The sequence below is a fragment of the Panulirus ornatus genome, chromosome 55 (genome assembly GCF_036320965.1).
Source record: "Panulirus ornatus isolate Po-2019 chromosome 55, ASM3632096v1, whole genome shotgun sequence".
NCBI classification, from domain to species: domain Eukaryota; kingdom Metazoa; phylum Arthropoda; class Malacostraca; order Decapoda; family Palinuridae; genus Panulirus; species Panulirus ornatus.
This window is the reverse complement of record NC_092278.1, coordinates 16,296,320-16,320,650: the sequence shown is the minus strand read 5'-3', so window position 1 is coordinate 16,320,650 and position 24,331 is coordinate 16,296,320. Positions and strand designations below refer to the sequence as shown.

The following is a 24,331-nucleotide window of genomic DNA, read 5'->3' as shown; positions in this document are numbered from 1 at the left end:
GCGAGGTGCTTTGGTCAAGTAAGTAATAAAAGGGTAAGAGAGATGTGTGGTAATATAAAGAGTATGGCTGAGAGAGCGGAAGTGTTTTGAAGTGGTTTGGTCACATGGAGAGAATGAGTGAGGAAAGATTGACAAAGAGGCAATATGTGTCAGAGGTGGAGGGAAATGAGAGACCAAATTGGAGGTGGAAAGATGGAGTGAAAAAGATTTTGAGTGATCGGGGCCTGAACATGCAGGAGGGTGAAAGGCAGGCAAGGAATAGAGTGAATTGGATCGATGTGGTATACCGGGGTTGACATGCTGTCAGTGGATTGAATCAGGACATGTGAAGCGTCTGGGGTAAACCATGGAAAGTTGTGTGGGGCCTGGATGTGGAAAGGGAGCTGTGGTTTCGGGCATTATTGCATGACAGCTAGAGACTGAGTGTGAACGAATGGGGCCTTTGTTGTCTTTTCCTAGCGCTACCTCGCACACATGAGGGGGGAGGGGGATGGTATTCCATGTGTGGCGAGGTGGCGATGGGAATGAATAAAGGCAGACAGTGTGAATTGTGTGCATGGGTATATATGTATGTGTCTGTGTGTGTATATATATGTGTACATGAGATGTATAGGTATGTATATTTGCGTGTGTGGACATGTATGTATATACATGTGTATGGGGGTGGGTTGGGCCATTTCTTTCATCTGTTTCCTTGCGCTACCTCGCAAATGCGGGAGACAGCAACACAGCAAAATAATTTTTTTTTTTTTTTTTTTTTTTATACTTTGTCGCTGTCTCCCGCGTTTGCGAGGTAGCGCAAGGAAACAGATGAAAGAAATGGCCCAACCCCCCCCCCATACACATGTACATACACACGTCCACACACGCAAATATACATACCTACACAGCTTTCCATGGTTTACCCCAGACGCTTCACATGCCTTGATTCAATCCACTGACAGCACGTCATCCCCTGTATACCACATCGCTCCAATTCACTCTATTCCTTGCCCTCCTTTCACCCTCCTGCATGTTCAGGCCCCAATCACACAAAATCTTTTTCACTCCATCTTTCCACCTCCAATTTGGTCTCCCTCTTCTCCTCGTTCCCTCCACCTCCGACACATATATCCTCTTGGTCAATCTTTCCTCACTCATTCTCTCCATGTGCCCAAACCATTTCAAAACACCCTCTTCTGCTCTCTCAACCACGCTCTTTTTATTTCCACACATCTCTCTTACCCTTACGTTACTTACTCGATCAAACCACCTCACACCACACATTTTCCTCAAACATCTCATTTCCAGCACATCCATCCTCCTGCGCACATCTCTATCCATAGCCCACGCCTCGCAACCATACAACATTGTTGGAACCACTATTCCTTCAAACATACCCATTTTTGCTTTCCGAGATAATGTTCTCGACTTCCACACATTTTTCAAGGCTCCCAAAATTTTCGCCCCCTCCCCCACCCTATGATCCACTTCCGCTTCCATGGTTCCATCCGCTGACAGATCCACTCCCAGATATCTAAAACACTTCACTTCCTCCAGTTTTTCTCCATTCAAACTCACCTCCCAATTGACTTGACCCTCACCCCTACTGTACCTAATAACCTTGCTCTTATTCACATTTACTCTTAACTTTCTTCTTCCACACACTTTACCAAACTCAGTCACCAGCTTCTGCAGTTTCTCACATGAATCAGCCACCAGCGCTGTATCATCAGCGAACAACAACTGACTCACTTCCCAAGCTCTCTCATCCCCAACAGACTTCATACTTGCCCCTCTTTCCAAAACTCTTGCATTTACCTCCCTAACAACCCCATCCATAAACAAATTAAACAACCATGGAGACATCACACACCCCTGCCGCAAACCTACATTCACTGAGAACCAATCACTTTCCTCTCTTCCTACACGTACACATGCCTTACATCCTCGATAAAAACTTTTCACTGCTTCTAACAACTTGCCTCCCACACCATATATTCTTAATACCTTCCACAGAGCATCTCTATCAACTCTATCATATGCCTTCTCCAGATCCATAAATGCTACATACAAATCCATTTGCTTTTCTAAGTATTTCTCACATACATTTTTCAAAGCAAACACCTGATCCACACATCCTCTACCACTTCTGAAACCGCACTGCTCTTCCCCAATCTGATGCTCTGTACATGCCTTCACCCTCTCAATCAATACCCTCCCATATAATTTACCAGGAATACTCAACAAACTTATACCTCTGTAATTTGAGCACTCACTCTTATCCCCTTTGCCTTTGTACAATGGCACTATGCACGCATTCCGCCAATCCTCAGGCACCTCACCATGAGTCATACATACATTAAATAACCTTACCAACCAGTCAACAATACAGTCACCCCCTTTTTTAATAAATTCCACTGCAATACCATCCAAACCTGCTGCCTTGCCGGCTTTCATCTTCCGCAAAGCTTTTACTACCTCTTCTCTGTTTACCAAATCATTTTCCCTAACCCTCTCACTTTGCACACCACCTCGACCAAAACACCCTATATCTGCCACTCTGTCATCAGACACATTCAACAAACCTTCAAAATACTCATTCCATCTCCTTCTCACATCACCGCTACTTGTTATCACCTCCCCATTTACGCCCTTCACTGAAGTTCCCATTTGCTCCCTTGTCTTACGCACTTTATTTACCTCCTTCCAGAACATCTTTTTATTCTCCCTAAAATTTACTGATAGTCTCTCACCCCAACTCTCATTTGCCCTTTTTTTCACCTCTTGCACCTTTCTCTTGACCTCCTGTCTCTTTCTTTTATACTTCTCGCACTCAATTGCATTTTTTCCCTGCAAAAATCGTCCAAATGCCTCTCTCTTCTCTTTCACTAATACTCTTACTTCTTCATCCCACCACTCACTACCCTTTCTAAACAGCCCACCTCCCACTCTTCTCATGCCACAAGCATCTTTTGCGCAATCCATCACTGATTCCCTAAATACATCCCATTCCTCCCCCACTCCCCTTACTTCCATTGTTCTCACCTTTTTCCATTCTGTACACAGTCTCTCCTGGTACTTCCCCACACAGGTCTCCTTCCCAAGCTCACTTACTCTCACCACCTTCTTCACCCCAACATTCACTCCTCTTTTCTGAAAACCCATACTAATCTTCACCTTAGCCTCCACAAGATAATGATCAGACATCCCTCCAGTTGCACCTCTCAGCACATTAACATCCAAAAGTCTCTCTTTCGCACGCCTGTCAATTAACACGTAATCCAATAACGCTCTCTGGCCATCTCTCCTACTTACATAAGTATACTTATGTATATCTCGCTTTTTAAACCAGGTATTCCCAATCATCAGTCCTTTTTCAGCACATAAATCTACAAGCTCTTCACCATTTCCATTTACAACACTGAACACCCCATGCATACCAATTATTCCCTCAACTGCCACATTACTCACCTTTGCATTCAAATCACCCATCACTATAACCCGGTCTCGTGCATCAAAACCGCTAACACACTCATTCAGCTGCTCCCAAAACACTTGCCTCTCATGATCTTTCTTCTCATGCCCAGGTGCATATGCACCAATAATCACCCACCTCTCTCCATCAACTTTCAATTTTACCCATATTAATCGACACAGCAAAATAAATATAATAAATAATATATATATATTCTTGTTGGAGTGATACAGCTTCAAAAATTATTACATAACATGAGGGCACAGATTTCACAGTCTTACTTATCTCCACATATACTGACCAATACATGGAAAATGTTTATGCTGTAGTTTATGGGAGCAATGTATGGAATGCCATTACAAGCATTAATGGCCAAGTATTTCCTACTGAAGTTGAGGCAACTGATTAAAACATGAACAATTTATAGACCCCATCTAATGTGAATAGAAAAACTACATTGTGTCATGACACAAACTCCATCCACGGTGAATGGGTGAAATACCTTAACTTTTCTCACTTGGCAAACAATTGGCAAATATTTTTCATATGTGAAAGCTAAAACAAGAATTCTTCAACAAATATTTCAAGGATCCCTGTTTTGTCTTCCAACCCTAGAGGTAGTGAGATGTCCAACAATTAAAATATCGTGGAAAAAATCTGCATGTGTACCCACCCACTTCTGAATAGCAGATATAAAATGCAGGAAAACAAATCAGAAATTAAGTGAATCAAATATATGGCTCTGAGCTCATCTTTACTGAAAAAGTGTGTATTATACCTCACTTTGTATGGGGTCGCGGCAGACAGGACACACCAATTGCTTTTTTTCTCGGGCCATCCAGGCTGGTTGTGGTTCTTCCTCCTCTGCTGCAGCCTCTTCTTCACAGTTTGCTATGTACCTTACACAAGCAAAAGTTTCAATTTCAGTAAAATTGTCAATTATGGGAGCCTTTCGAAATGTAAGAGAGATAAAACATGAGCAAATTCTGGATTGCAAAGCAGTGCTATATCAAAATAATTTTGAAATAAAAGTAAGTTGTACGACAAACAGCAGAGTGCAAGTGGTTAAGATGTACTGCTTGAGAATGAACAACCAGTATCAGTAAGATATGATAAAAAAATAATAGGAAATGAGAGAAACACATGCATAAATAAAGATGATAATACCAAATCAAACAAAAGTAACTGATTTAATCAAATACCATAACATTACTGAAGAGTAAAAACTGTAACTACAGCATGGTATACTGATCACTTAAATAAAACCTTACTCACTTTCCTTCTTATCAAGCCCTGCTTTTGGGCAAAATGATAGGAGCAATAGATAAAAATGGTAGGTGTGAACATTTAGGCAGCAGCATTAGGTAAAAACATTAGGTAGAAGTAGTAGGTAAAAGCATTAGGAAGAAGTCAGTAGGGACACTTAACAGGAGCCTCTTCAAATTCTGGGCTAGAGTTGCCCTTTGCCAGTGGCCTGTTAAAGATGAGGCACTAAAGGCTAAGAAGTGGCACTTAATTTCTCCAGTAGCCAAAATCTTTCAGGGATGATGACTAGACATTAGTGAGATAGGAAAGAATATCACAAGTGGATCTCACCTTATGTAAGCCATACTGGTGATCAGAGAGAAGACCGCGATGTTCAAGGTGTTTAAGGATATGGGAGTAAAGGAGGGATTCAAAGACTCTGGAAATGGTAGATGTCAAGGCAAAAGGACAATAGTTAGAGGAGTCAGAATGGTCACCCTTCTTTGGGATGGGATGTATCAATGTACGTTTCCAAGGAGAAGGAAAACTTCAGGTTTTAAAATGCAGACGGAACAGATGAGCAAGCCTGAACATCTCTTCCTTTCCTATATACAGGATAGAAAAGTTTGGACCATTCTGTCCTTTACTGGGAAGATTTGTATAGAATGTTTATAGACAGTCATACAATACCGTACTATAAATATAAGATAAAAGAAATGGAGACCTATATCCATAATGATTATAATGGCATCAAGGCACTAAGTATACGTAAAGCTGACTTAATTCACTGCACAGAAATATCATATACAGTGAGAGAATTGAGGTTCCTAGCTAATGTGAGAGTTCCTCTTTTGACTAAAATTCTGTACTGTATTAAATTTTCATGTATACACTAATGACAATCTGAATACAAAATACTGTAAATGTTACCGAATGGACATTATAAATGAATGTAGGAGCTGTGGTGGTGTTCATGAGGGTGGGAGCAATTGATATATGAGTAAATGAGGGAGCACTGTTGGTATAAAGGAGTCAGCAGCTGTGGAAAGGCTGAGAGGAAGGGAATAATGGCAGTGTGAATACAGGAAGGAGAAGTGGTTACACAACTGAGGAAAAAGAAGCAGTGGTGGTGTATGTGAGGACAACAGCTGTGGTAGTGTAGGTACGGAAGAACAGTGGCAATCAGGGTGAGGAAAAAATGGTGGGCGATGTGGGTGGGAGAGGAAGAGAACAGATGTGTTTGGGTGAGGAAGAGAGCAATGGTAGTGTTGGTGGAAGAAAGAGCTGTACTACCATGCTATACCATAAGCCTAAACTAAGTTTCAATGATCCTCTGAGTACATCCATACCAGTTGCAAAGCTGTGCTACAATCAGTAGCACAGAAAGAATTGATGCCTTAGAGGTGAGAAGTTGTTCAGGAGGATTGTACTCCATCAATATAACCTGACTGAAGGTAATTTTTCACAAGAAGTGTAGTCAAAAGCAGGCAAAGTCTGGAAAGGGCTATTGGCTTCTATGGTGGGTGAAATGAAAGACCTGCCTCCAGCCTCTCTGAAGCTGCAAGACCTACCTCCTGCCTCTCCGAAGCATCAACCTCATAACAGCAAAATGACATTCATACTTATTCATTCTCAACCTCAAATGAGCCAGACACCAATTAGAGCTTTCAACTTCCATGTAATTACCTGTTACCTACCTCAGTCTACACTGTACACTTTGGGACTGGAAATGAGCAAGAATTTTTGGAAAGTTCAATATATCACATCAGTTGGACTGTTTGAAATTCATATAAACATATAATGAGAGAATAAAATTCCATGGGTAAGTTATAATACATTCAGTCTGCTATCAGATTCCCTTGAGAAAATTAAGACTCATAATCTGACAAAATCCATAATTTAGTAAATATTCAACCTCAAGGTTGCTGATTCTTAGATCCGAGTGTACATGCAATATCTAATTTTCTGTTATTTCATACATGTAGAATATCTTTTAACAGTGTTGGCAACTTCTGCTGATTCCATTAATTACAAATTACCATATCAAATGTACATATAAATAAAATCTCATTTTCAATCCATACTAGAACTATGCAATTCATAAAGCAATACTTTCATTACTATAAGTAACCACTCTATTCATCCCATCAGTGAACTTGGCAAACAACCACCTTGATACACATAATACTGCCTGATTGTAGCCTTATACCAATCACTCAACATAATTCCACAATCCGTCTTTTAAATTATGCCACAAGCCTTTCCTACACCAATCAGTGCTTCATACAGACTAATCATCTATATTGATATCTTTTTAGCCATCCTGGCAAAGATCTGATTAACACAGTCACACTCTTCTGTACATCCTTATCCTTCAATTCTTACTGTACCACCAATAATTTTCTCAATCTTATGCCATATCCTACCATATGCCTTACTTACATCCAACTAATTTTCATAGAAGTTGTTATATTTTTCATAAAATTTTTACCTATGTAGAAGCATAGCCATTGCAACTATAAAGTACTCTGTTACACTCTTATTTCAATGAAGTCATCCATATTGTATTGAAGGTATAATACCTACCTTACCCCTTTCTCTATGCACATTCCCTGATCCACTCTACAAGCACTATAAATTGCTTTCCATCTCTCCTCACATCTAATATCACCACTAATGCACATCCACTATATTATTTCAATTTAAGCCTATAGATAATCTTACTGCATGCAAATTTATAACATTAGAATATTCCCTCCTTTCACTTATTCCACTAAGTGCTGATACTAGTCAACCACTTTTTATAAGCATCTCATTTTCCTTGCTTTAGCTTCACATCCAATTTCACATGCTTGCCAAGGTATACCAACATCCTCTTTGCATTTCTATATTTCACTTTTTTACATCACCTCTTCATTTCCTCATAAACTTAAGAATACTACATCATTACCTAGTATGTTTCACTTCCCTTATCACTGACTCTTTGCAACTCCTTATTCTGTCAAACTGATCCCATCCTTCTCATCTCTTTCTCTCTTCTTATACATGACATACCACAAAAACTTAACATACCTGCCAAGACAATATGAATGGAAATAGTGGAAGCATGGAGTCTTGGTGAAAACATCAGAATCAGTGAAATGGTGAAGACAGATGGCACATGGGCAGCTTGGAGTGTTGTTAGCAGTCAAATTCTCACGGACAACCTTTAATGGATATATATCATAAGTGAATGCAGTATTTTTTTCTTGATATCTTGTAATTAGTAAAATATTATGATTTGAAATATAAATAGATAGACTGATGAGGTTCTGAACAAACCACTCTGTATACAGAGAAACACACTACTGATAACATAAACTTCATATTTGTGGGAACCTAAGAGCAGTCCAATATACACAAGTAACATCATATCTTTTTTCTTGACACATGTTATCACCAATATTTTTATGATTCTATTTATCTCTTTACATAATCTATGACTATTTAGAATTGTTTCCTATCAAGCAGGCTGATCCTCAAAGATAGGTATCTGATGTAAAAGGTTGCACACAGAAAATGCTACAAAAGAGTTACACTTTTCCATCTGTGTTCTACACATGGGCCAACTCTCCTGCATTAGAAACACTGATTTAATCTAATACTATACCCCTCATGCCTAAGATGCAATTTCCATTCTAAAGATGCTAAACACTTACCACATAGACATGTACACATTACCACACTTCTGGACCTGTGTTCCAGCCCAGTGTATGAAGCCAACATCCAGAGTGCTGTAGGAGTCCTACAGAAGATCCTGGAGCAGGAAAGTAAGTGCTTGTATAACCCCAAGATCCCTTTATATGGTACTCCTGCAAACTTACATTTTTAAATCTTAACCAAATTTACATAATGTAATCTAAGTTAGGCTTGGATGTTAAAAGTGAAAGAAATGTTTCAGGATAAAAGGACATAACACAGCATTCCGTATCTGACTCCCCAATCCTCAGCACATCCAAGCTACAACTTTTAAACTTCTCCCCAAGCTCCCTCCTTTTACTCTCATCAGTCATCCCATTTACATTCAGCGCCCTCAATCGCTTGTCTATTACTCCTCAGCATAACTGGAAGTCTCCTGTGCCAGTTCTTACTCTTTTGTGCCTCACTCTTGACAGGCCATTGGCAGAGGGCAACTCCAGCATAGTGTTTCCAAAGGCAGAGAGGCTCCAAAATTGTCCAAACACTAAAAATTCACAGCGCACCTCAAGAGTTTGTCTAAATTTTAAAGGATTGCCCTGATGGACTTGACTAATGCCTCCTCCTTTAGCTCCACCCCTAAGGGGTGCATTAATGAGGTGTACCTTAAGGTACTGAAACTTGACAACTTTCCCCAATCTTGAGCTTTTTCACTCTTCAAAGTAGCAGTATCTCCAAACCTCACTGATAACAATACTGTCCCGTGTAAATGGTATGTAAATGCATTAACAGTGCTTTAAAATATCAAAATTATAGATTGTGAAAAATATGTAAATAATACATATGGGATGTGTGAAATCATATGCGGTAAAAGATCATAAAATGTGTAATGTGTTTAGGGTATGGGTGTATGCAAAATGAAATCCTACCAAGAATGAACTTATTATCATCATATACTTACATAAATGATGAGGGGTCTATGCTGCCATCTAGGGCTTCCAATAAACAAATCAATATTCCCCACTCCATCATTGAAGAGAGTATATCATTTTTTGTAGACTTTTCACTATCAAATATTTCAAAGATACTCTGTAGGGCATTTTTTCTGGTGCAAAGGGGTCACAAGCACAATAAAAGGGTTAAAGAGGTGTACATGCAGCAAATCTGTCTGTACATATGGCAAATCTGTCAACATGGTCTACTACTACATCTCTACACAGAAAAAATAATCTATGATTCAAATATTCCTAGGAAGCAATGAGAGGTCAAGTGAACTGGGGTCATCTGATAGAAATGGTATAATGAAAGAGATTTGTCAGAAACACCAGAAATATCTTAATACTCACTGAAACACCTTGAGCATAACCAATAATACCTACAAACACCTCTTACTTTACCTTAAGCATACACTATTTCATCTCTAAAACATCATTAACTTTAGCATAACAATTAAAGACAAGACCTAAAGGTGTTCTTATCCATTCTTATCTTTTAAGAATGTTTTCAAGCTAGATGAATGTTTGATACATCATATACACGTATTTTTTAAAACAACTTTTACTCCTGAATACAGTCATATTTCACCTACTTCAATTAGCTCATATATTACTGGGCAGCCTATGTACTCTTCACACTTTTGCTTGCTTTCTTGTTTTATTTTTTCCAATACATCATCATCAACTCCACGAGGATTCCTGTAAATAAGAGCAAAAGTGCCTTTCAGTGTATGTGAAAAAAAATTCAAATTTGAGGAATGAGAAAATCTTTCCTTCATCAACATACACATGACAAAAAGACTAGATCCTAATGTAGCATCTTGTTTGTTTAAATTTGTTCATCTGCCAGGAAAATTAGAAACTCTTGAGTACCTTCAATCACTAATGATCTTCAATCAATAATGATCTATAATTCAAAAGTCTTTACCAAGATAACATCTGATCGTAAATATGAGTAATTACTTGACTCCAAGTAGGGATGGAGGTGCATCAATATTATCTGATTATCCAAGAAAATTACCATATATAATGCAGTAAGAAATAATGGACATCCATGTCATGTTGGAGTGAATACTGCTGGCTTTCTTTTAAAACTCTTCTTGATGTAACTCTAGAATATGTGGCGGTGGACAATGACATGGAAAGAAAATTCATACCCCCCTATTACAAAAGTAAGTTAATGAATTAAAAAATGCTGGCATAAAAATCCTAGGATCTGCCAATAAGTCATGAGCCAATAGTTTCCATGAGACCGAAGGATGATGCCTTATATAAGTCCGTATGCTTTAGCAAGAAACTTCCGCAAGCTTGCGCATCTGACTAAAGGGTGGGTTTTCATCACAGCACTGCCAGGGGCCTTGGTTGCTGGACTTGATGCTGGTCTGGTATATAATTCATTCCCTAAATTTGCGGATCGATGGATTCCAAGTGACATCTTGGCTTTTTCTCCAACACTACGAAACTTCACCGAAAACCCCACTACAGTACAGTTTGATCACAGGATCATGGGAACAACTGCCGTATGCTTAGCTACAGCCTTGATGATATGGTCTCGAAGAGGAGTGAAGCTACCTCCACGTGCTTATAATGCTGCCACAGCTCTTGGTGCAATGGCTTGGATGCAGGTGGGCCTTGGCATCTCAACATTGTTGATGTATGTCCCCACGGGCCTAGCGGCTATGCATCAGTCAGGATCTCTTCTCACTCTCTCCTTTGCTATATGGCTCACTCATGAACTAAAGCATCTCAAGAAGATACCAAAGTAAGTTAAGGTAACTGATCAGTAGTATAGTGAAACACCAAACTATGGTGAATGTGTACAAATGTGATAATATATATGTATATAAGTATATATGTAAGTGATGAATGGTGATGCTTCTACCATACCCTGTAGGTGTTTCTGATCATATGATTATATTATACCTACACATCAGCAAATTCAGTAATACCAAAGTATAATAAGTTCCCCTTTTAAAGGGGAAGTAAATGTTTATAGTTGTGTTAATGGAGTGATAGTTTTCATGCATGGTGTTTTTGACAAGAAAATAGTGAAGTTGGAGAAAAATGTAGCTTAGACATTGAAGCTTATTGATACAGTGGTGAAATTGATGAGAACTGCTATTGACGTTTGTGTGAATAAATTGTACATTTCCTTTTCCATAGCCAGGGGTTGAACCATTATGTGACATTCTTTTTTTTCATTCATTTCAATCTAAAAGTTTGTTTTCTAAATTGTTTCTTACATTTTTCATATGTATATATATGTATGTGTGTGTGTGTGTGTGTGTGTGTGTATGTGTGTGTGTGTGTATATGTATATATATGTGTATATTATCCCTGGGGATAGGGGTGAAAGAATACTTCCCACGTATTCCTCGCGTGTCGTAGAAAGCGACTAGAGGGGACGGGAGCGGGGGGCCGGAAATCCTCCCCTCCTTGTATTAACTTTCTAAAATGGGAAACAGAAGAAGGAGTCACGCGGGGAGTGATCATCCTCCTCGAAGGCTCAGAGTGGGGTGCCTAAATGTGTGTGGATGTAACCAAGATGTGAAAAAAGGAGAGATAGGTAGTATGTTTGAGGAAAGGAACCTGGATGTTTTGGCTCTGAGTGAAACGAAGCTCAAGGGTAAAGGGGAAGAGTGGTTTGGAAATGTCTGGGGAGTGAAGTCAGGGGTTAGTGAGAGGACAAGAGCAAGGGAAGGAGTAGCAATACTCCTGAAACAGGAGTTGTGGGAGTATGTGATAGAATGTAAGAAAGTAAATTCTCGATTAATATGGGTAAAATTGAAAGTTGATGGAGAGAGGTGGGTGATTATTGGTGCATATGCACCTGGGCATGAGAAGAAAGATCATGAGAGGCAAGTGTTTTGGGAGCAGCTGAATGAGTGTGTTAGCGGTTTTGATGCACGAGACCGGGTCATAGTGATGGGTGATTTGAATGCAAAGGTGAGTAATGTGGCAGTTGAGGGAATAATTGGTATGCATGGGGTGTTCAGTGTTGTAAATGGAAATGGTGAAGAGCTTGTAGATTTATGTGCTGAAAAAGGACTGATGATTGGGAATACCTGGTTTAAAAAGCGAGATATACATAAGTGGCGATGGGAATGAATAAAGGCAGACTATGAATTATGTACATGGGTATATATGTATATGTCTGTGTGTGTATGTGTATGTGTGCGTTGAGATGTATAGGTGTGTATATGTTGGTGTGTGTGGACGTGTGTGTGTATGCGTGTGTATGTGGGTGGGTTGGGCCATTCTTTCGTCTGTTTCCTTGCACTACCTCGCTAACGCGGGAGACAGCGACGGGGCAAAGTGAATAAATAGATAAATATATATAGGGGAGAAAGAATACTTCCCACGTATTCCCTGCATGTCGTAGAAGGCGACTAAAAGGGAAGGGAGCGGTGGGCTGGAAATCCTCCCCTCTCATTTTTTTTTAAATTTTCCAAAAGAAGGAACAGAGAAGGGGGCCATATGAGGATATTCCCTCAAAGGCCCAGTCCTCTGTTCTTAACGCTACCTCGCTAATGCGGGAAATGGCGAATAGTATGAAAAAAAAAAAAAAAAAAAAAAAAAAAACTTATGTAAGTAGGAGAGATGGCCAGAGAGCGTTATTGGATTACGTGTTAATTGACAGGCGTGCGAAAGAGAGACTTTTGGATGTTAATGTGCTGAGAGGTGCAACTGGAGGGATGTCTGATCATTATCTTGTGGAGGCTAAGGTGAAGATTAGTATGGGCTTTCAGAAAAGAGGAGTGAATGTTGGGGTGAAGAAGGTGGTGAGAGTGAGTGAGCTTGGGAAGGAGACCTGTGTGGGGAAGTACCAGGAGAGACTGTGTACAGAATGGAAAAAGGTGAGAACAATGGAAGTAAGGGGAGTGGGGGAGGAATGGGATGTATTTAGGGAATCAGTGATGGATTGCGCAAAAGATGCTTGTGGCATGAGAAGAGTGGGAGGTGGGCTGTTTAGAAAGGGTAGTGAGTGGTGGGATGAAGAAGTAAGAGTATTAGTGAAAGAGAAGAGAGAGGCATTTGGACGATTTTTGCAGGGAAAAAATGCAATTGAGTGCGAGAAGTATAAAAGAAAGAGACAGGAGGTCAAGAGAAAGGTGCAAGAGGTGAAAAAAAGGGCAAATGAGAGTTGGGGTGAGAGACTATCAGTAAATTTTAGGGAGAATAAAAAGATGTTCTGGAAGGAGGTAAATAGGGTGCGTAAGACAAGGGAGCAAATGGGAACTTCAGTGAAGGGCGTAAATGGGGAGGTGATAACAAGTAGCGGTGATATGAGAAGGAGATGGAATGAGTATTTTGAAGGTTTGTTGAATGTGTCTGATGACAGAGTGGCAGATATAGGGTGTTTTGGTCGAGGTGGTGTGCAAAGTGAGAGGGTTAGGGAAAATGATTTGGTAAACAGAGAAGAGGTAGTAAAAGCTTTGCGGAATTTGAAAGCCGGCAAGGCAGCAGGTTTGGATGGTATTGCAGTGGAATTTATTAAAAAAGGGGGTGACTGTATTGTTGACTGGTTGGTAAGGTTATTTAATGTATGTATGACTCATGGTGAGGTGCCTGAGGATTGGCGGAATGCGTGCATAGTGCCATTGTACAAAGGCAAAGGGGATAAGAGTGAGTGCTCAAATTACAGAGGTATAAGTTTGTTGAGTATTCCTGGTAAATTATATGGGAGGGTATTGATTGAGAGGGTGAAGGCATGTACAGAGCATCAGATTGGGGAAGAGCAGTGCGGTTTCAGAAGTGGTAGAGGATGTGTGGATCAGGTGTTTGCTTTGAAGAATGTATGTGAGAAATACTTAGAAAAGCAAATGGATTTGTATGTAGCATTTATGGATCTGGAGAAGGCATATGATAGAGTTGATAGAGATGCTCTGTGGAAGGTATTAAGAATATATGGTGTGGGAGGCAAGTTGTTAGAAGCAGTGAAAAGTTTTTATCGAGGATGTAAGGCATGTGTACGTGTAGGAAGAGAGGAAAGTGATTGGTTCTCAGTGAATGTAGGTTTGCGGCAGGGGTGTGTGATGTCTCCATGGTTGTTTAATTTGTTTATGGATGGGGTTGTTAGGGAGGTAAATGCAAGAGTCCTGGAAAGAGGGGCAAGTATGAAGTCTGTTGGGGATGAGAGAGCTTGGGAAGTGAGTCAGTTGTTGTTCGCTGATGATACAGCGCTGGTGGCTGATTCATGTGAGAAACTGCAGAAGCTGGTGACTGAGTTTGGTAAAGTGTGTGGAAGAAGAAAGTTAAGAGTAAATGTGAATAAGAGCAAGGTTATTAGGTACAGTAGGGGTTAGGGTCAAGTCAATTGGGAGGTGAGTTTGAATGGAGAAAAACTGGAGGAAGTGAAGTGTTTTAGATATCTGGGAGTGGATCTGTCAGCGGATGGAACCATGGAAGCGGAAGTGGATCATAGGGTGGGGGAGGGGGCGAAAATTTTGGGAGCCTTGAAAAATGTGTGGAAGTCGAGAACATTATCTCGGAAAGCAAAAATGGGTATGTTTGAAGGAATAGTGGTTCCAACAATGTTGTATGGTTGCGAGGCGTGGGCTATGGATAGAGATGTGCGCAGGAGGATGGAGGTGCTGGAAATGAGATGTTTGAGGACAATGTGTGGTGTGAGGTGGTTTGATCGAGTAAGTAACGTACGGGTAAGAGAGATGTGTGGAAATAAAAAGAGCGTGGTTGAGAGAGCAGAAGAGGGTGTTTTGAAATGGTTTGGGCACATGGAGAGAATGAGTGAGGAAAGATTGACCAAGAGGATATATGTGTCGGAGGTGGAGGGAACGAGGAGAAGAGGGAGACCAAATTGGAGGTGGAAAGATGGAGTGAAAAAGATTTTGTGTGATCGGGGCCTGAACATGCAGGAGGGTGAAAGGAGGGCAAGGAATAGAGTGAATTGGAGCGATGTGGTATACAGGGGTTGACGTGCTGTCAGTGGATTGAATCAAGGCATGTGAAGCGTCTGGGGTAAACCATGGAAAGCTGTGTAGGTATGTATATTTGCGTGTGTGGACGTGTGTATGTACATGTGTATGGGGGGGGGGGTTGGGCCATTTCTTTCGTCTGTTTCCTTGCGCTACCTCGCAAACGCGGGAGACAGCGACAAAGTATATAAAAAAAAAAAAAAAAAAAAAAATGCTTTAGCACTTATCTAGCTGCCTTAATTGACACATGGTCACCACAGCAAAAGAAGTTTTCAACTAATTGCCCATGTGTACTGCTAATTCCTACTTTTCTTTATAAAATTCCATCAAACTACCCCCTCTTAACAGCTTGTCACAGTTCATAATTTGTCTCTTCATCAAATGTCTAGCTGACAAACTATTTTCAAGCCAAAATTTCAACACACAAATGCCTTAACTAGCATCTACTAGTCTAATATGGTGTTTGATTGCAATATCTAATACCTGATCACTTTAACTAAAAAACTAGCCTCCTCAGTTTATATCCTGACACTACTTTAAAGCAGTCAACATATGCAGATTTTAATTCTACATTAATTACTCAACTCTGTGGCCATGATTGTTAATGCACACAGCATTGCAACTCTCTGCAAAAAGAGAAGAAAGGTAATGGCTTATATAAAACATGGTTTGAACAGCATAAGTGATTGGCTGACACATCTCTGAGCATTAGGAGCTCAGAGAGTCTTGCTTTCCTCCAATGCTTGAGCTTAAATCTCCCAAACAAGAATGACAGATTCAATCTCTCATGACACCCTTGTATCAAATTCAATTATCTATTTATTCTTTCCTCACTTTTGTTTAAACAGTAATTCATTAAAGTTAAGGGCAACATATGGATGCCCAGTAGGTGCTGCCATTTACCTGAGCTAAATTTAAGGTCTTATGTTGAAAGTGCTAAGTTAAAGGTCTAATTCACGAGCTGAAAATAACGCAACCCCCCACAAGTCCATTCATTCATTCTTGTTTCCCCATGTTTCCACCCATAACTTAAGTAAGCTATAGATATTTTATTGCAGAGCCACTAACATTGTCATAAAAAAGAAAAAAAAGGAACACATATGGCATAATAAGGAATTTTGAGTAAAAAAAGGAACTTTGCAAAATGAAACAACCACGTGCAAGACAAGCTGCACTTTCAAAATACAGGAAATTGTAATGTCCAATGCTCAAGCTGCTATCTCCACTCATTTCTCTAAATGAGATAATCCACAATTGTTCACTTTAACACCAACAAAGTATTTAGTCAGTAATGTTTCATTTTCACTCCTTGAACTAAGTCATCAGAGGTTCTAAAGTTTGTTTATCCATACATATTCAGTCCTGGCTAGAGATCTTTTTGTTATAAGCATTGGTTGCCTGTTTGCACTTCTCCAAAAGCCTTTCACTGAACTTTACTTGATGACAGCTGTCTTTTTAGTACAGTTATACTCTTTCTGTGCAAGGAAATCTGATAATGTTCGTGTGCCAAGACTTGGGTGAAAGTCAGTGTTTTTCCTCAGCAGAATGAAAATTCTCTCATCTTCAGCATTGCTGTGAGCATGCGCAGTCATTTCCACAAAACGGTCAGAAATTAACCAATCCCCAACTGTTATTCTGTACACTCCATTAGAACTTGCATGTGCGATGAGAACATACAATATATATTGAACAGTGCACCCTTGTGAACTTCCCATACATTACATACACAATATTTGTACAATACATGAACACACTACCAGAATTTTAAAAAAAGTATTTTACTAAGAAAAATCATACTGCCATATTTACCTAAAAAAAAAAGTAATAAATATGGCAAAAACAATGGTTGGCAGCTCTGTAAAATGTCAAAATTTTCTATGCGTGTCTTATGTATCTTAATGCATAAATGAATATCTATAATGACAATATACGAAGTTTCTGATAAGTGCTTATAAGTTGTAAACTTAGGGCTGCCCACTGATTCTTTAAATCCATCAATATAATTCCTTACTGTATTTTTTACGGTTCATTCATTGTTACCATTATGTGTTAATCATAATATCATATAAATAAAGATATATAAAGATTTTTTTTTTTTTTTTTGCTTTGTCGCTGTCTCCCGCTTTTGCGAGGTAGCGCAAGGAAACAGACGAAAGAAATGGCCCAACCCACCCCCATACACATGTATATACATACGTCCACGCACGCAAATATACATACCTACACAGCTTTCCATGGTTTACCCCAGACGCTTCACATGCCCTGATTCAATCCACTGACAGCACGTCAACCCCGGTATACCACATCGCTCCAATTCACTCTATTCCTTGCCCTCCTTTCACCCTCCTGCATGTTCAGGCCCCGATCACACAAAATCTTTTTCACTCCATCTTTCCACCTCCAATTTGGTCTCCCTCTTCTCCTCGTTCCCTCCACCTCCGACACATATATCCTCTTGGTCAATCTTTCCTCACTCATTCTCTCCATGTGCCCAAACCATTTCAAAACACCCTCTTCTGCTCTCTCAACCACGCTCTTTTTATTTCCACACATCTCTCTTACCCTTACGTTACTTACTCGATCAAACCACCTCACACCACACATTGTCCTCAAACATCTCATTTCCAGCACATCCATCCTCCTGCGCACCACTCTATCCATAGCCCACGCCTCGCAACCATACAACATTGTTGGAACCACTATTCCTTCAAACATACCCATTTTTGCTTTCCGAGATAATGTTCTCGACTTCCACACATTCTTCAAGGCTCCCATCCTATGATCCACTTCCGCTTCCATGGTTCCATCCGCTGCCAGATCCACTCCCAGATATCTAAAACACTTTACTTCCTCCAGTTTTTCTCCATTCAAACTCACCTCCCAACTGACTTGACCCTCAACCCTACTGTACCTAATAACCTTGCTCTTATTCACATTTACTCTTAACTTTCTTCTTTCACACACTTTACCAAACTCAGTCACCAGCTTCTGCAGTTTCTCACATGAATCAGCCACCAGCGCTGTATCATCAGCGAACAACAACTGACTCACTTCCCAAGCTCTCTCATCCCCAACAGACTTCATACTTGCCCCTCTTTTAGGGAGAATAAAAAGATGTTCTGGAAGGAGGTAAATAAAGTGCGTAAGACAAGGGAGCAAATGGGAACTTCAGTGAAGGGCGCAAATGGGGAGGTGATAACAAGTAGTGGTGATGTGAGAAGGAGATGGAGTGAGTATTTTGAAGGTTTGTTGAATGTGTTTGATGATAGAGTGGCAGATATAGGGTGTTTTGGTTGAGGTGGTGTGCAAAGTGAGAGGGTTAGGGAAAATGATTTGGTAAACAGAGAAGAGGTAGTAAAAGCTTTGCGGAAGATGAAAGCCGGCAAGGCAGCAGGTTTGGATGGTATTGCAGTGGAATTTATTAAAAAAGGGGGTGACTGTATTATTGACTGGTTGGTAAGGTTATTTAATGTATGTATGACTCATGGTGAGGTGCCTGAGGATTGGCGGAATGCGTGCATAGTGCCATTGTACAAAGGCAAAGGGGATAAGAGTGAGTACTCAAATTACAGAGGTATAAGTTTGTTGAGTATTCCTGGTAAATTATATGGGAGGGTATTGATTGAGAGGGTGAAGGCATGTACAGAGCATCAGATTGGGGAAGAGCAGTGTGGTTTCAGAAGTGGTAGAGGATGTGTGGATCAGGTGTTTGCTTTGAAGAATGTATGTGAGAAATACTTAGAAAAGCAAATGGATTTGTATGTAGCATTTATGGATCTGGAGAAGGCATATGATAGAGTTGATAGAGATGCTCTGTGGAAGGTATTAAGAATATATGGTGTGGGAGGCAAGTTGTTAGAAGCAGTGAAAAGTTTTTATCAAGGATGTAAGGCATGTGTACGTGTAGGAAGAGAGGAAAGTGATTGGTTCTCAGTGAATGTAGGTTTGTGGCAGGGGTGTGTGATATATAAAGATAATAAATTATAATATACAATGTATTTGACATGTTAATGAGCTTGCAACACAGGGCTGCTTCACGTCTCTTTAAATCAGGCACTTTGTTTCTTTTTGTGCCCTTTAGTTTATCATCATGAGTGTAAGGAGGAAGATATCTGTTACAAGTGAGGAAGCTTATGCCTTTGTGCAAGTATCAAACCATATATATTTTTAATCAATTTTTCTTCATTTATATTTCCCTGTTATCAGATGTTGTTTTTAAGAAATATCAAGTGCCAAATATGGAAACTTTACTGTTCTGCTTTGATGGAAAAAATGAAGTAGCAAAAAGGACCAATTACTATCTTTAAATCTTACTGGAGAATTCACACCCATGAGAATGCAACTGGAAATAAATTAAACGGCCAAAAGGGTTGAGGCAAAATACATTTGAAACTTACTTTTGTTAACTGTAAATATATGAGGAATTCTAGGTCTTACCTGAGTATGATGAGAGGTGAAGAGTCTGGGTATTCTTGGGGTAATGACAACATTAGGGTCACTCTTACATGCTGTTCCTCAATGTTCTGGGCAGTAGCTGGCACAACTACCACCTCTACACCATTCGGCACACCCCTGCAAAGATATACAACACAACAAAAATAATAATAACAGTAATAATAATCCTATTTTCCAGTTGGTCTCCTCCCACTCCTTGTCCTCTCTACTTCCAAGACATGAACCCTTTCAGTCATCCTCAACACATAACCAAAACTTTTCAACACGACCTCTTCAGCTCTCTTATACATGCTTTTATGACAACCATACCTCTCTCTTAAACAGTCATTCCTTGTTTAACTGACGACCCTCCGCACCCATCTTATGGATAACTTCAGCTTCCATGGCTCCATCTGCCATCATGTTCACTCCTAGCTATCTGAAACAATCCACTTTCTCCAGATTCTCATCACAGCTTAAAATGTTTTTATCTTCAACAGTCTAAAACAAATATCTAAAATGAAAGCTTGCTTATTGGCATTTTGTTAACTATGCATTCACTGAGCATTACAGATATGAAGATACTCTTTACTACTTAAATATATTTTATTCAAATACTGCAACAAAAGGGATTTCTCCAAGCTTAAACTCTTCCTACCTTAATCTCTCATTATTAGCACACTTTTTTCAACTTACCCATCTCCATACAAGATTTTCACTTCATCCAACATGATTGCCTGCAATGCTTCAATTTCTTCCAGAATTCTGAAAAGCAAAATATTTTTCTTTATTGCAATACATTTCATTTTTTCAAAAATGCTCTTATAATCCACCCTTAAAGCTAAAGTCTACCATCACCTCAACTTTCTCCTTCAGTACTAAGCAGTCTTTCTAAATCCTGTTAATAAGTACCTGTTACTCATCTCATTACAAATTTACCTATGACAGATTACAAAAGTTCCATAATCTTAAAATATCATAATTAAACAGATGAAAATACATATATCATAAAAAAATTGATAATCAAAGATGGTGTTGATTGGACCTGCTCTCGTCTGTACTAAGCATGCCATGACTAATTTTCACATGTTAAGTACGAAGAATATCATTTCGGACACTTCTCAAATATTCTCTACACTTACCACTCTGGTAATTGCAACATCCACAGAGAGAATTAATCTAGCCTACACCTCAAAAACTTATGCTCAGTACGCTAAAACACACCACAAGTTACCAGGCATAGTAAGTCTAATGAACTGCATATTCAAAAAATCAAATGTTACATTCAGTATATAATAAACTAAAACAATATCTACATATATCAATGTCAGGCCTTTTGATCCACAGCTTTCCTTCGCGTAAATCAATGTTAAACAAAATATAAGTAATTATCAAGCAAACACTGGAACAGGACATAAATGAATTAAGGATTACCTCTTCTATAATCTGTGGAATTCATGATCTTACCTGACCATCTAGCAACAGCCATTTAGTTCAAGAAAGCTTTCTGAATCTATCTCTGATAATTCCTTATTTATTACTACCTATCTGCACAATACAGGGAAAGATTTCTACACTTGTGGATTCAAATCACCTGCATGTTCTTTGCCATCAAGGAGTTTTGTTATACATTTGTATATTGCCAGCATTCAATTTTGCTGCAGTTAACTCCAACCATCATCATCCTGTAGATATTATAATGATTTAGGAAACCTAACATAGTAATCCATTACTCTAATCATGAAATATTCTTTACACATAACTAATCATTTGAAGCTAAATACTTACTCGTGCAGGCAGTTGTATTTGTGTCAAAGGACATGGTCTGCCTAAGATGTAAAAATCACAGACAAAGATTTCCAAAATATTTTCAAGAAATGCATACTATACCATAAATTAGCTTAAATTAGAACATAAGAAGTGATTCACACTAGTTTGGATCATTTTTGTACCCAACCTAAATCTGCACAATTTGCCATATTTCTTGTGGAATACAAATGTACCAAAAGGTGGAGCAAGTGCCAACGTTAAAAAATGGTGATTTTTTTATTCCATGAAAATTTTCATAGAATAAAACCTAATGACTAACAAATCTTAATTTCTGTGACCATTACTCATCTATAATTAAGTTATATAGAAAATACAAGATCATATATACATTAACAACTATTTTTCTAAATATGTCAACGGACTTATGTAAATCATAATCATAAATCATCCAAGCCTCAGTACAACAGGAATTCAAAGCATAATAATTCACTACAATATGTGTAACTTCTGCCTATCTACTGGCTATAAATCATCATGATATCTACATCGTATTTCACATTCTGACTGCAAAGAGCTTAGAGCAGTTTGGCACTATAAAAGCAAAAGTAATTTCTCTACCAGCAAGTTCCTAGTTTTCACCTAATTATCAGAAAGTAAACTCATCAGTGGATTTATCCCTGGGGATAAGGGATTAAGAATACTTCCCACGTATTCCCTGCGTGTCGTAGAAGGCGACTAAAAGGGGAGGGAGCGGGGGGCTGGAAATCCTCCCCTCTCTTTTTTTTTTTTAAATTTTCCAAAAGAAGGAACAGAGGGGGCCAGTTGAGGATATTCCAAAAAAGGCCCAGTCCTCTGTTCTTAGCGCTACCTCGCTAACGCGGGAAATGGCGAATAGTTTAAAAGAAAGAAAAGAAAAGGATTTGTTTCTCATAATTCTAATACTATAAAAGTTTTAGGTTTATCTTAATAGCTTCTAAAGTTATACTAATTTTTCATATCTATCTTACTTCTAATGTCATAATACTTTTACTGAACAGAGGTGCATGACTCCTGAAACAAACTTTCCCTTCTTGGAATTTGTTAATACAGGTGTAGGTAGCACTGTACGATATTCTAAAAATGAATGAATGTTCCAAATATCTAAAAACAGTAATTTGCCCCAAAATCTAATATTTCGACATCACAACAAGCAGAACAGAAAATTCTGAACCCCCATGTCATTAGTCCCTTCTTATACATAGTAAGTACAATCAATAAATATGAGTTACTAATAAACAATATGTAAATATTACACATGAAAAGAACATCAAAACGATTCTGAATCTAATAAAGTATCATTCTGTTGTATTTTCTCATTTGACCACAAAAAGTATTTCATACAAGGAAATTCAGTATCTTGGGATGCTTACAAATTTTTTTGACAAATGTAACTGTGATATATATATACTGGTGCAGTCAGCATAAGTTTGCCAATAAATGGTAGTAATGGGTAACTTATAAGAATTTAATACTGAATGACTAAGAATTGTTCGAAGTTTCATGCCTTGCTCTCTCTCCCTTCCTACACTGAGAACTATCTAAATTACAGGATTCATTTCCACGTCTCTCAGAGTCACCAAGACAGTCAAATTCTATGCTTCGCAACATAATTTATGGTTATTTCAACTTACATCATATGATCTAATGTCATACGAGATACTTCATTCTGCCTGCTACAACATAAAGATTGCTACATTTCACAGGTTCTTGCCATACCAACTGAAAGATATCTAAAAATTCCTGGCTGTGTCTATGTAAGTCATCTATTCAACTACTCTCCATTACAGGACATATATATACATCAATATCCATCCTCATTTAACCATGAAATGCAGTTGACAAGTACGTAAGGAATATGTTGAAAGTTTTTATAGAACCTGAAAGAAAGTGGCTAATGACATGCTGGCTATACAGTGAAGAGTAACCAAACTGACAACTGTCATTTCAAATGGCAACTGGTATGGTGTCTCACCTCTGTCAAAATAAACACCACCTACGTGAAGAGCATATCACTATCAAAATATAGGCACCCATGTCAAGTGTCTACCCTTAAAAATACACATGGTAGCTTTTAATGATACAGAGCAGCCATGCCTGCACCCTCAGCCTGTAAGGATAGACGGGGGCAGTATATACAGCCAATATGTTAAGATATCTAGTGGCCATATATACATAGCCTCACCAAGTTGGGATATATGGAGGCGGTGTACATAGCCTTAGCTTATAGGGATATACAGCGGCCAGCCTAGACCGTGTACTGATAAATATTGTGTTTGTGACATTCTCCAAGAACACAAGCTTCCTTATGAGCTTTTACCATTGATTAAATTCAACATTACGGTCCATCAGATGTTCAGTTCAGTACAGCAAGTGCTATTGCTTGAACAGTATTTCTTTAAGTTGTCACCAGTGTAAAACGTCAGCCACTGCATGTATATAATCCATATGCGCAAAGATAAACAGCTTTTATTCTAGGACGCTGTGACCACTAAATACGACAATACAATCATGAACTTACGCCTCATTATTTGTAGCCATCGTGAAACACCGTATATCTATTATTCCATTCCTTGTAATAATGGCAGTTTCTCAGCTGTTCCTCCTTCAGTCGCTGTGCAGACGGTGCTGCTGTGTGCGCATCCTGCTCCTCTCATAGAGTTTTATACACCTTGCATTTGAGCCAATGAAATCCAAGCAAAATATCTGCTAGGTTCCCATTGGTCGAGACAACAAGGCCAACTGTCATTTTAGCAATTTCGAGAGAAGTATACACAAAATAA

At 39.0% G+C, this 24,331-nt stretch overlaps 1 protein-coding gene and 1 pseudogene across 4 annotated transcripts in view; one reads left to right on the top strand and one right to left on the bottom strand.

Annotated features, from left to right (window-relative positions):
- Nucleotides 1–24,331, bottom strand: part of LOC139765471 (E3 ubiquitin-protein ligase RNF25) — an 84,637-nt gene that overhangs the window by 13,397 nt on the left and 46,909 nt on the right. For 2 of the 4 annotated variants that reach the window (XM_071692859.1, XM_071692860.1), the window contains exons 2-6: nucleotides 20,439–20,507; nucleotides 19,746–19,880; nucleotides 9,966–10,071; nucleotides 7,775–7,908; nucleotides 4,236–4,356 (exon numbers count right to left, since the gene is read on the bottom strand). In XM_071692859.1, the coding sequence (XP_071548960.1) occupies nucleotides 4,236–4,356; nucleotides 7,775–7,908; nucleotides 9,966–10,071; nucleotides 19,746–19,880; nucleotides 20,439–20,507 (565 nt within the window). Of the gene's footprint in view, nucleotides 1–4,235; nucleotides 4,357–7,774; nucleotides 7,909–9,965; nucleotides 10,072–19,745; nucleotides 19,881–20,438; nucleotides 20,508–21,336; nucleotides 21,423–24,069; nucleotides 24,227–24,331 lie in introns of those variants that run through there. The other 2 variants (XM_071692858.1, XM_071692861.1) reach the window with 2 other exon arrangements.
- On the top strand, nucleotides 10,617–11,351 carry LOC139765472 (heme A synthase COX15 pseudogene; annotated as a pseudogene).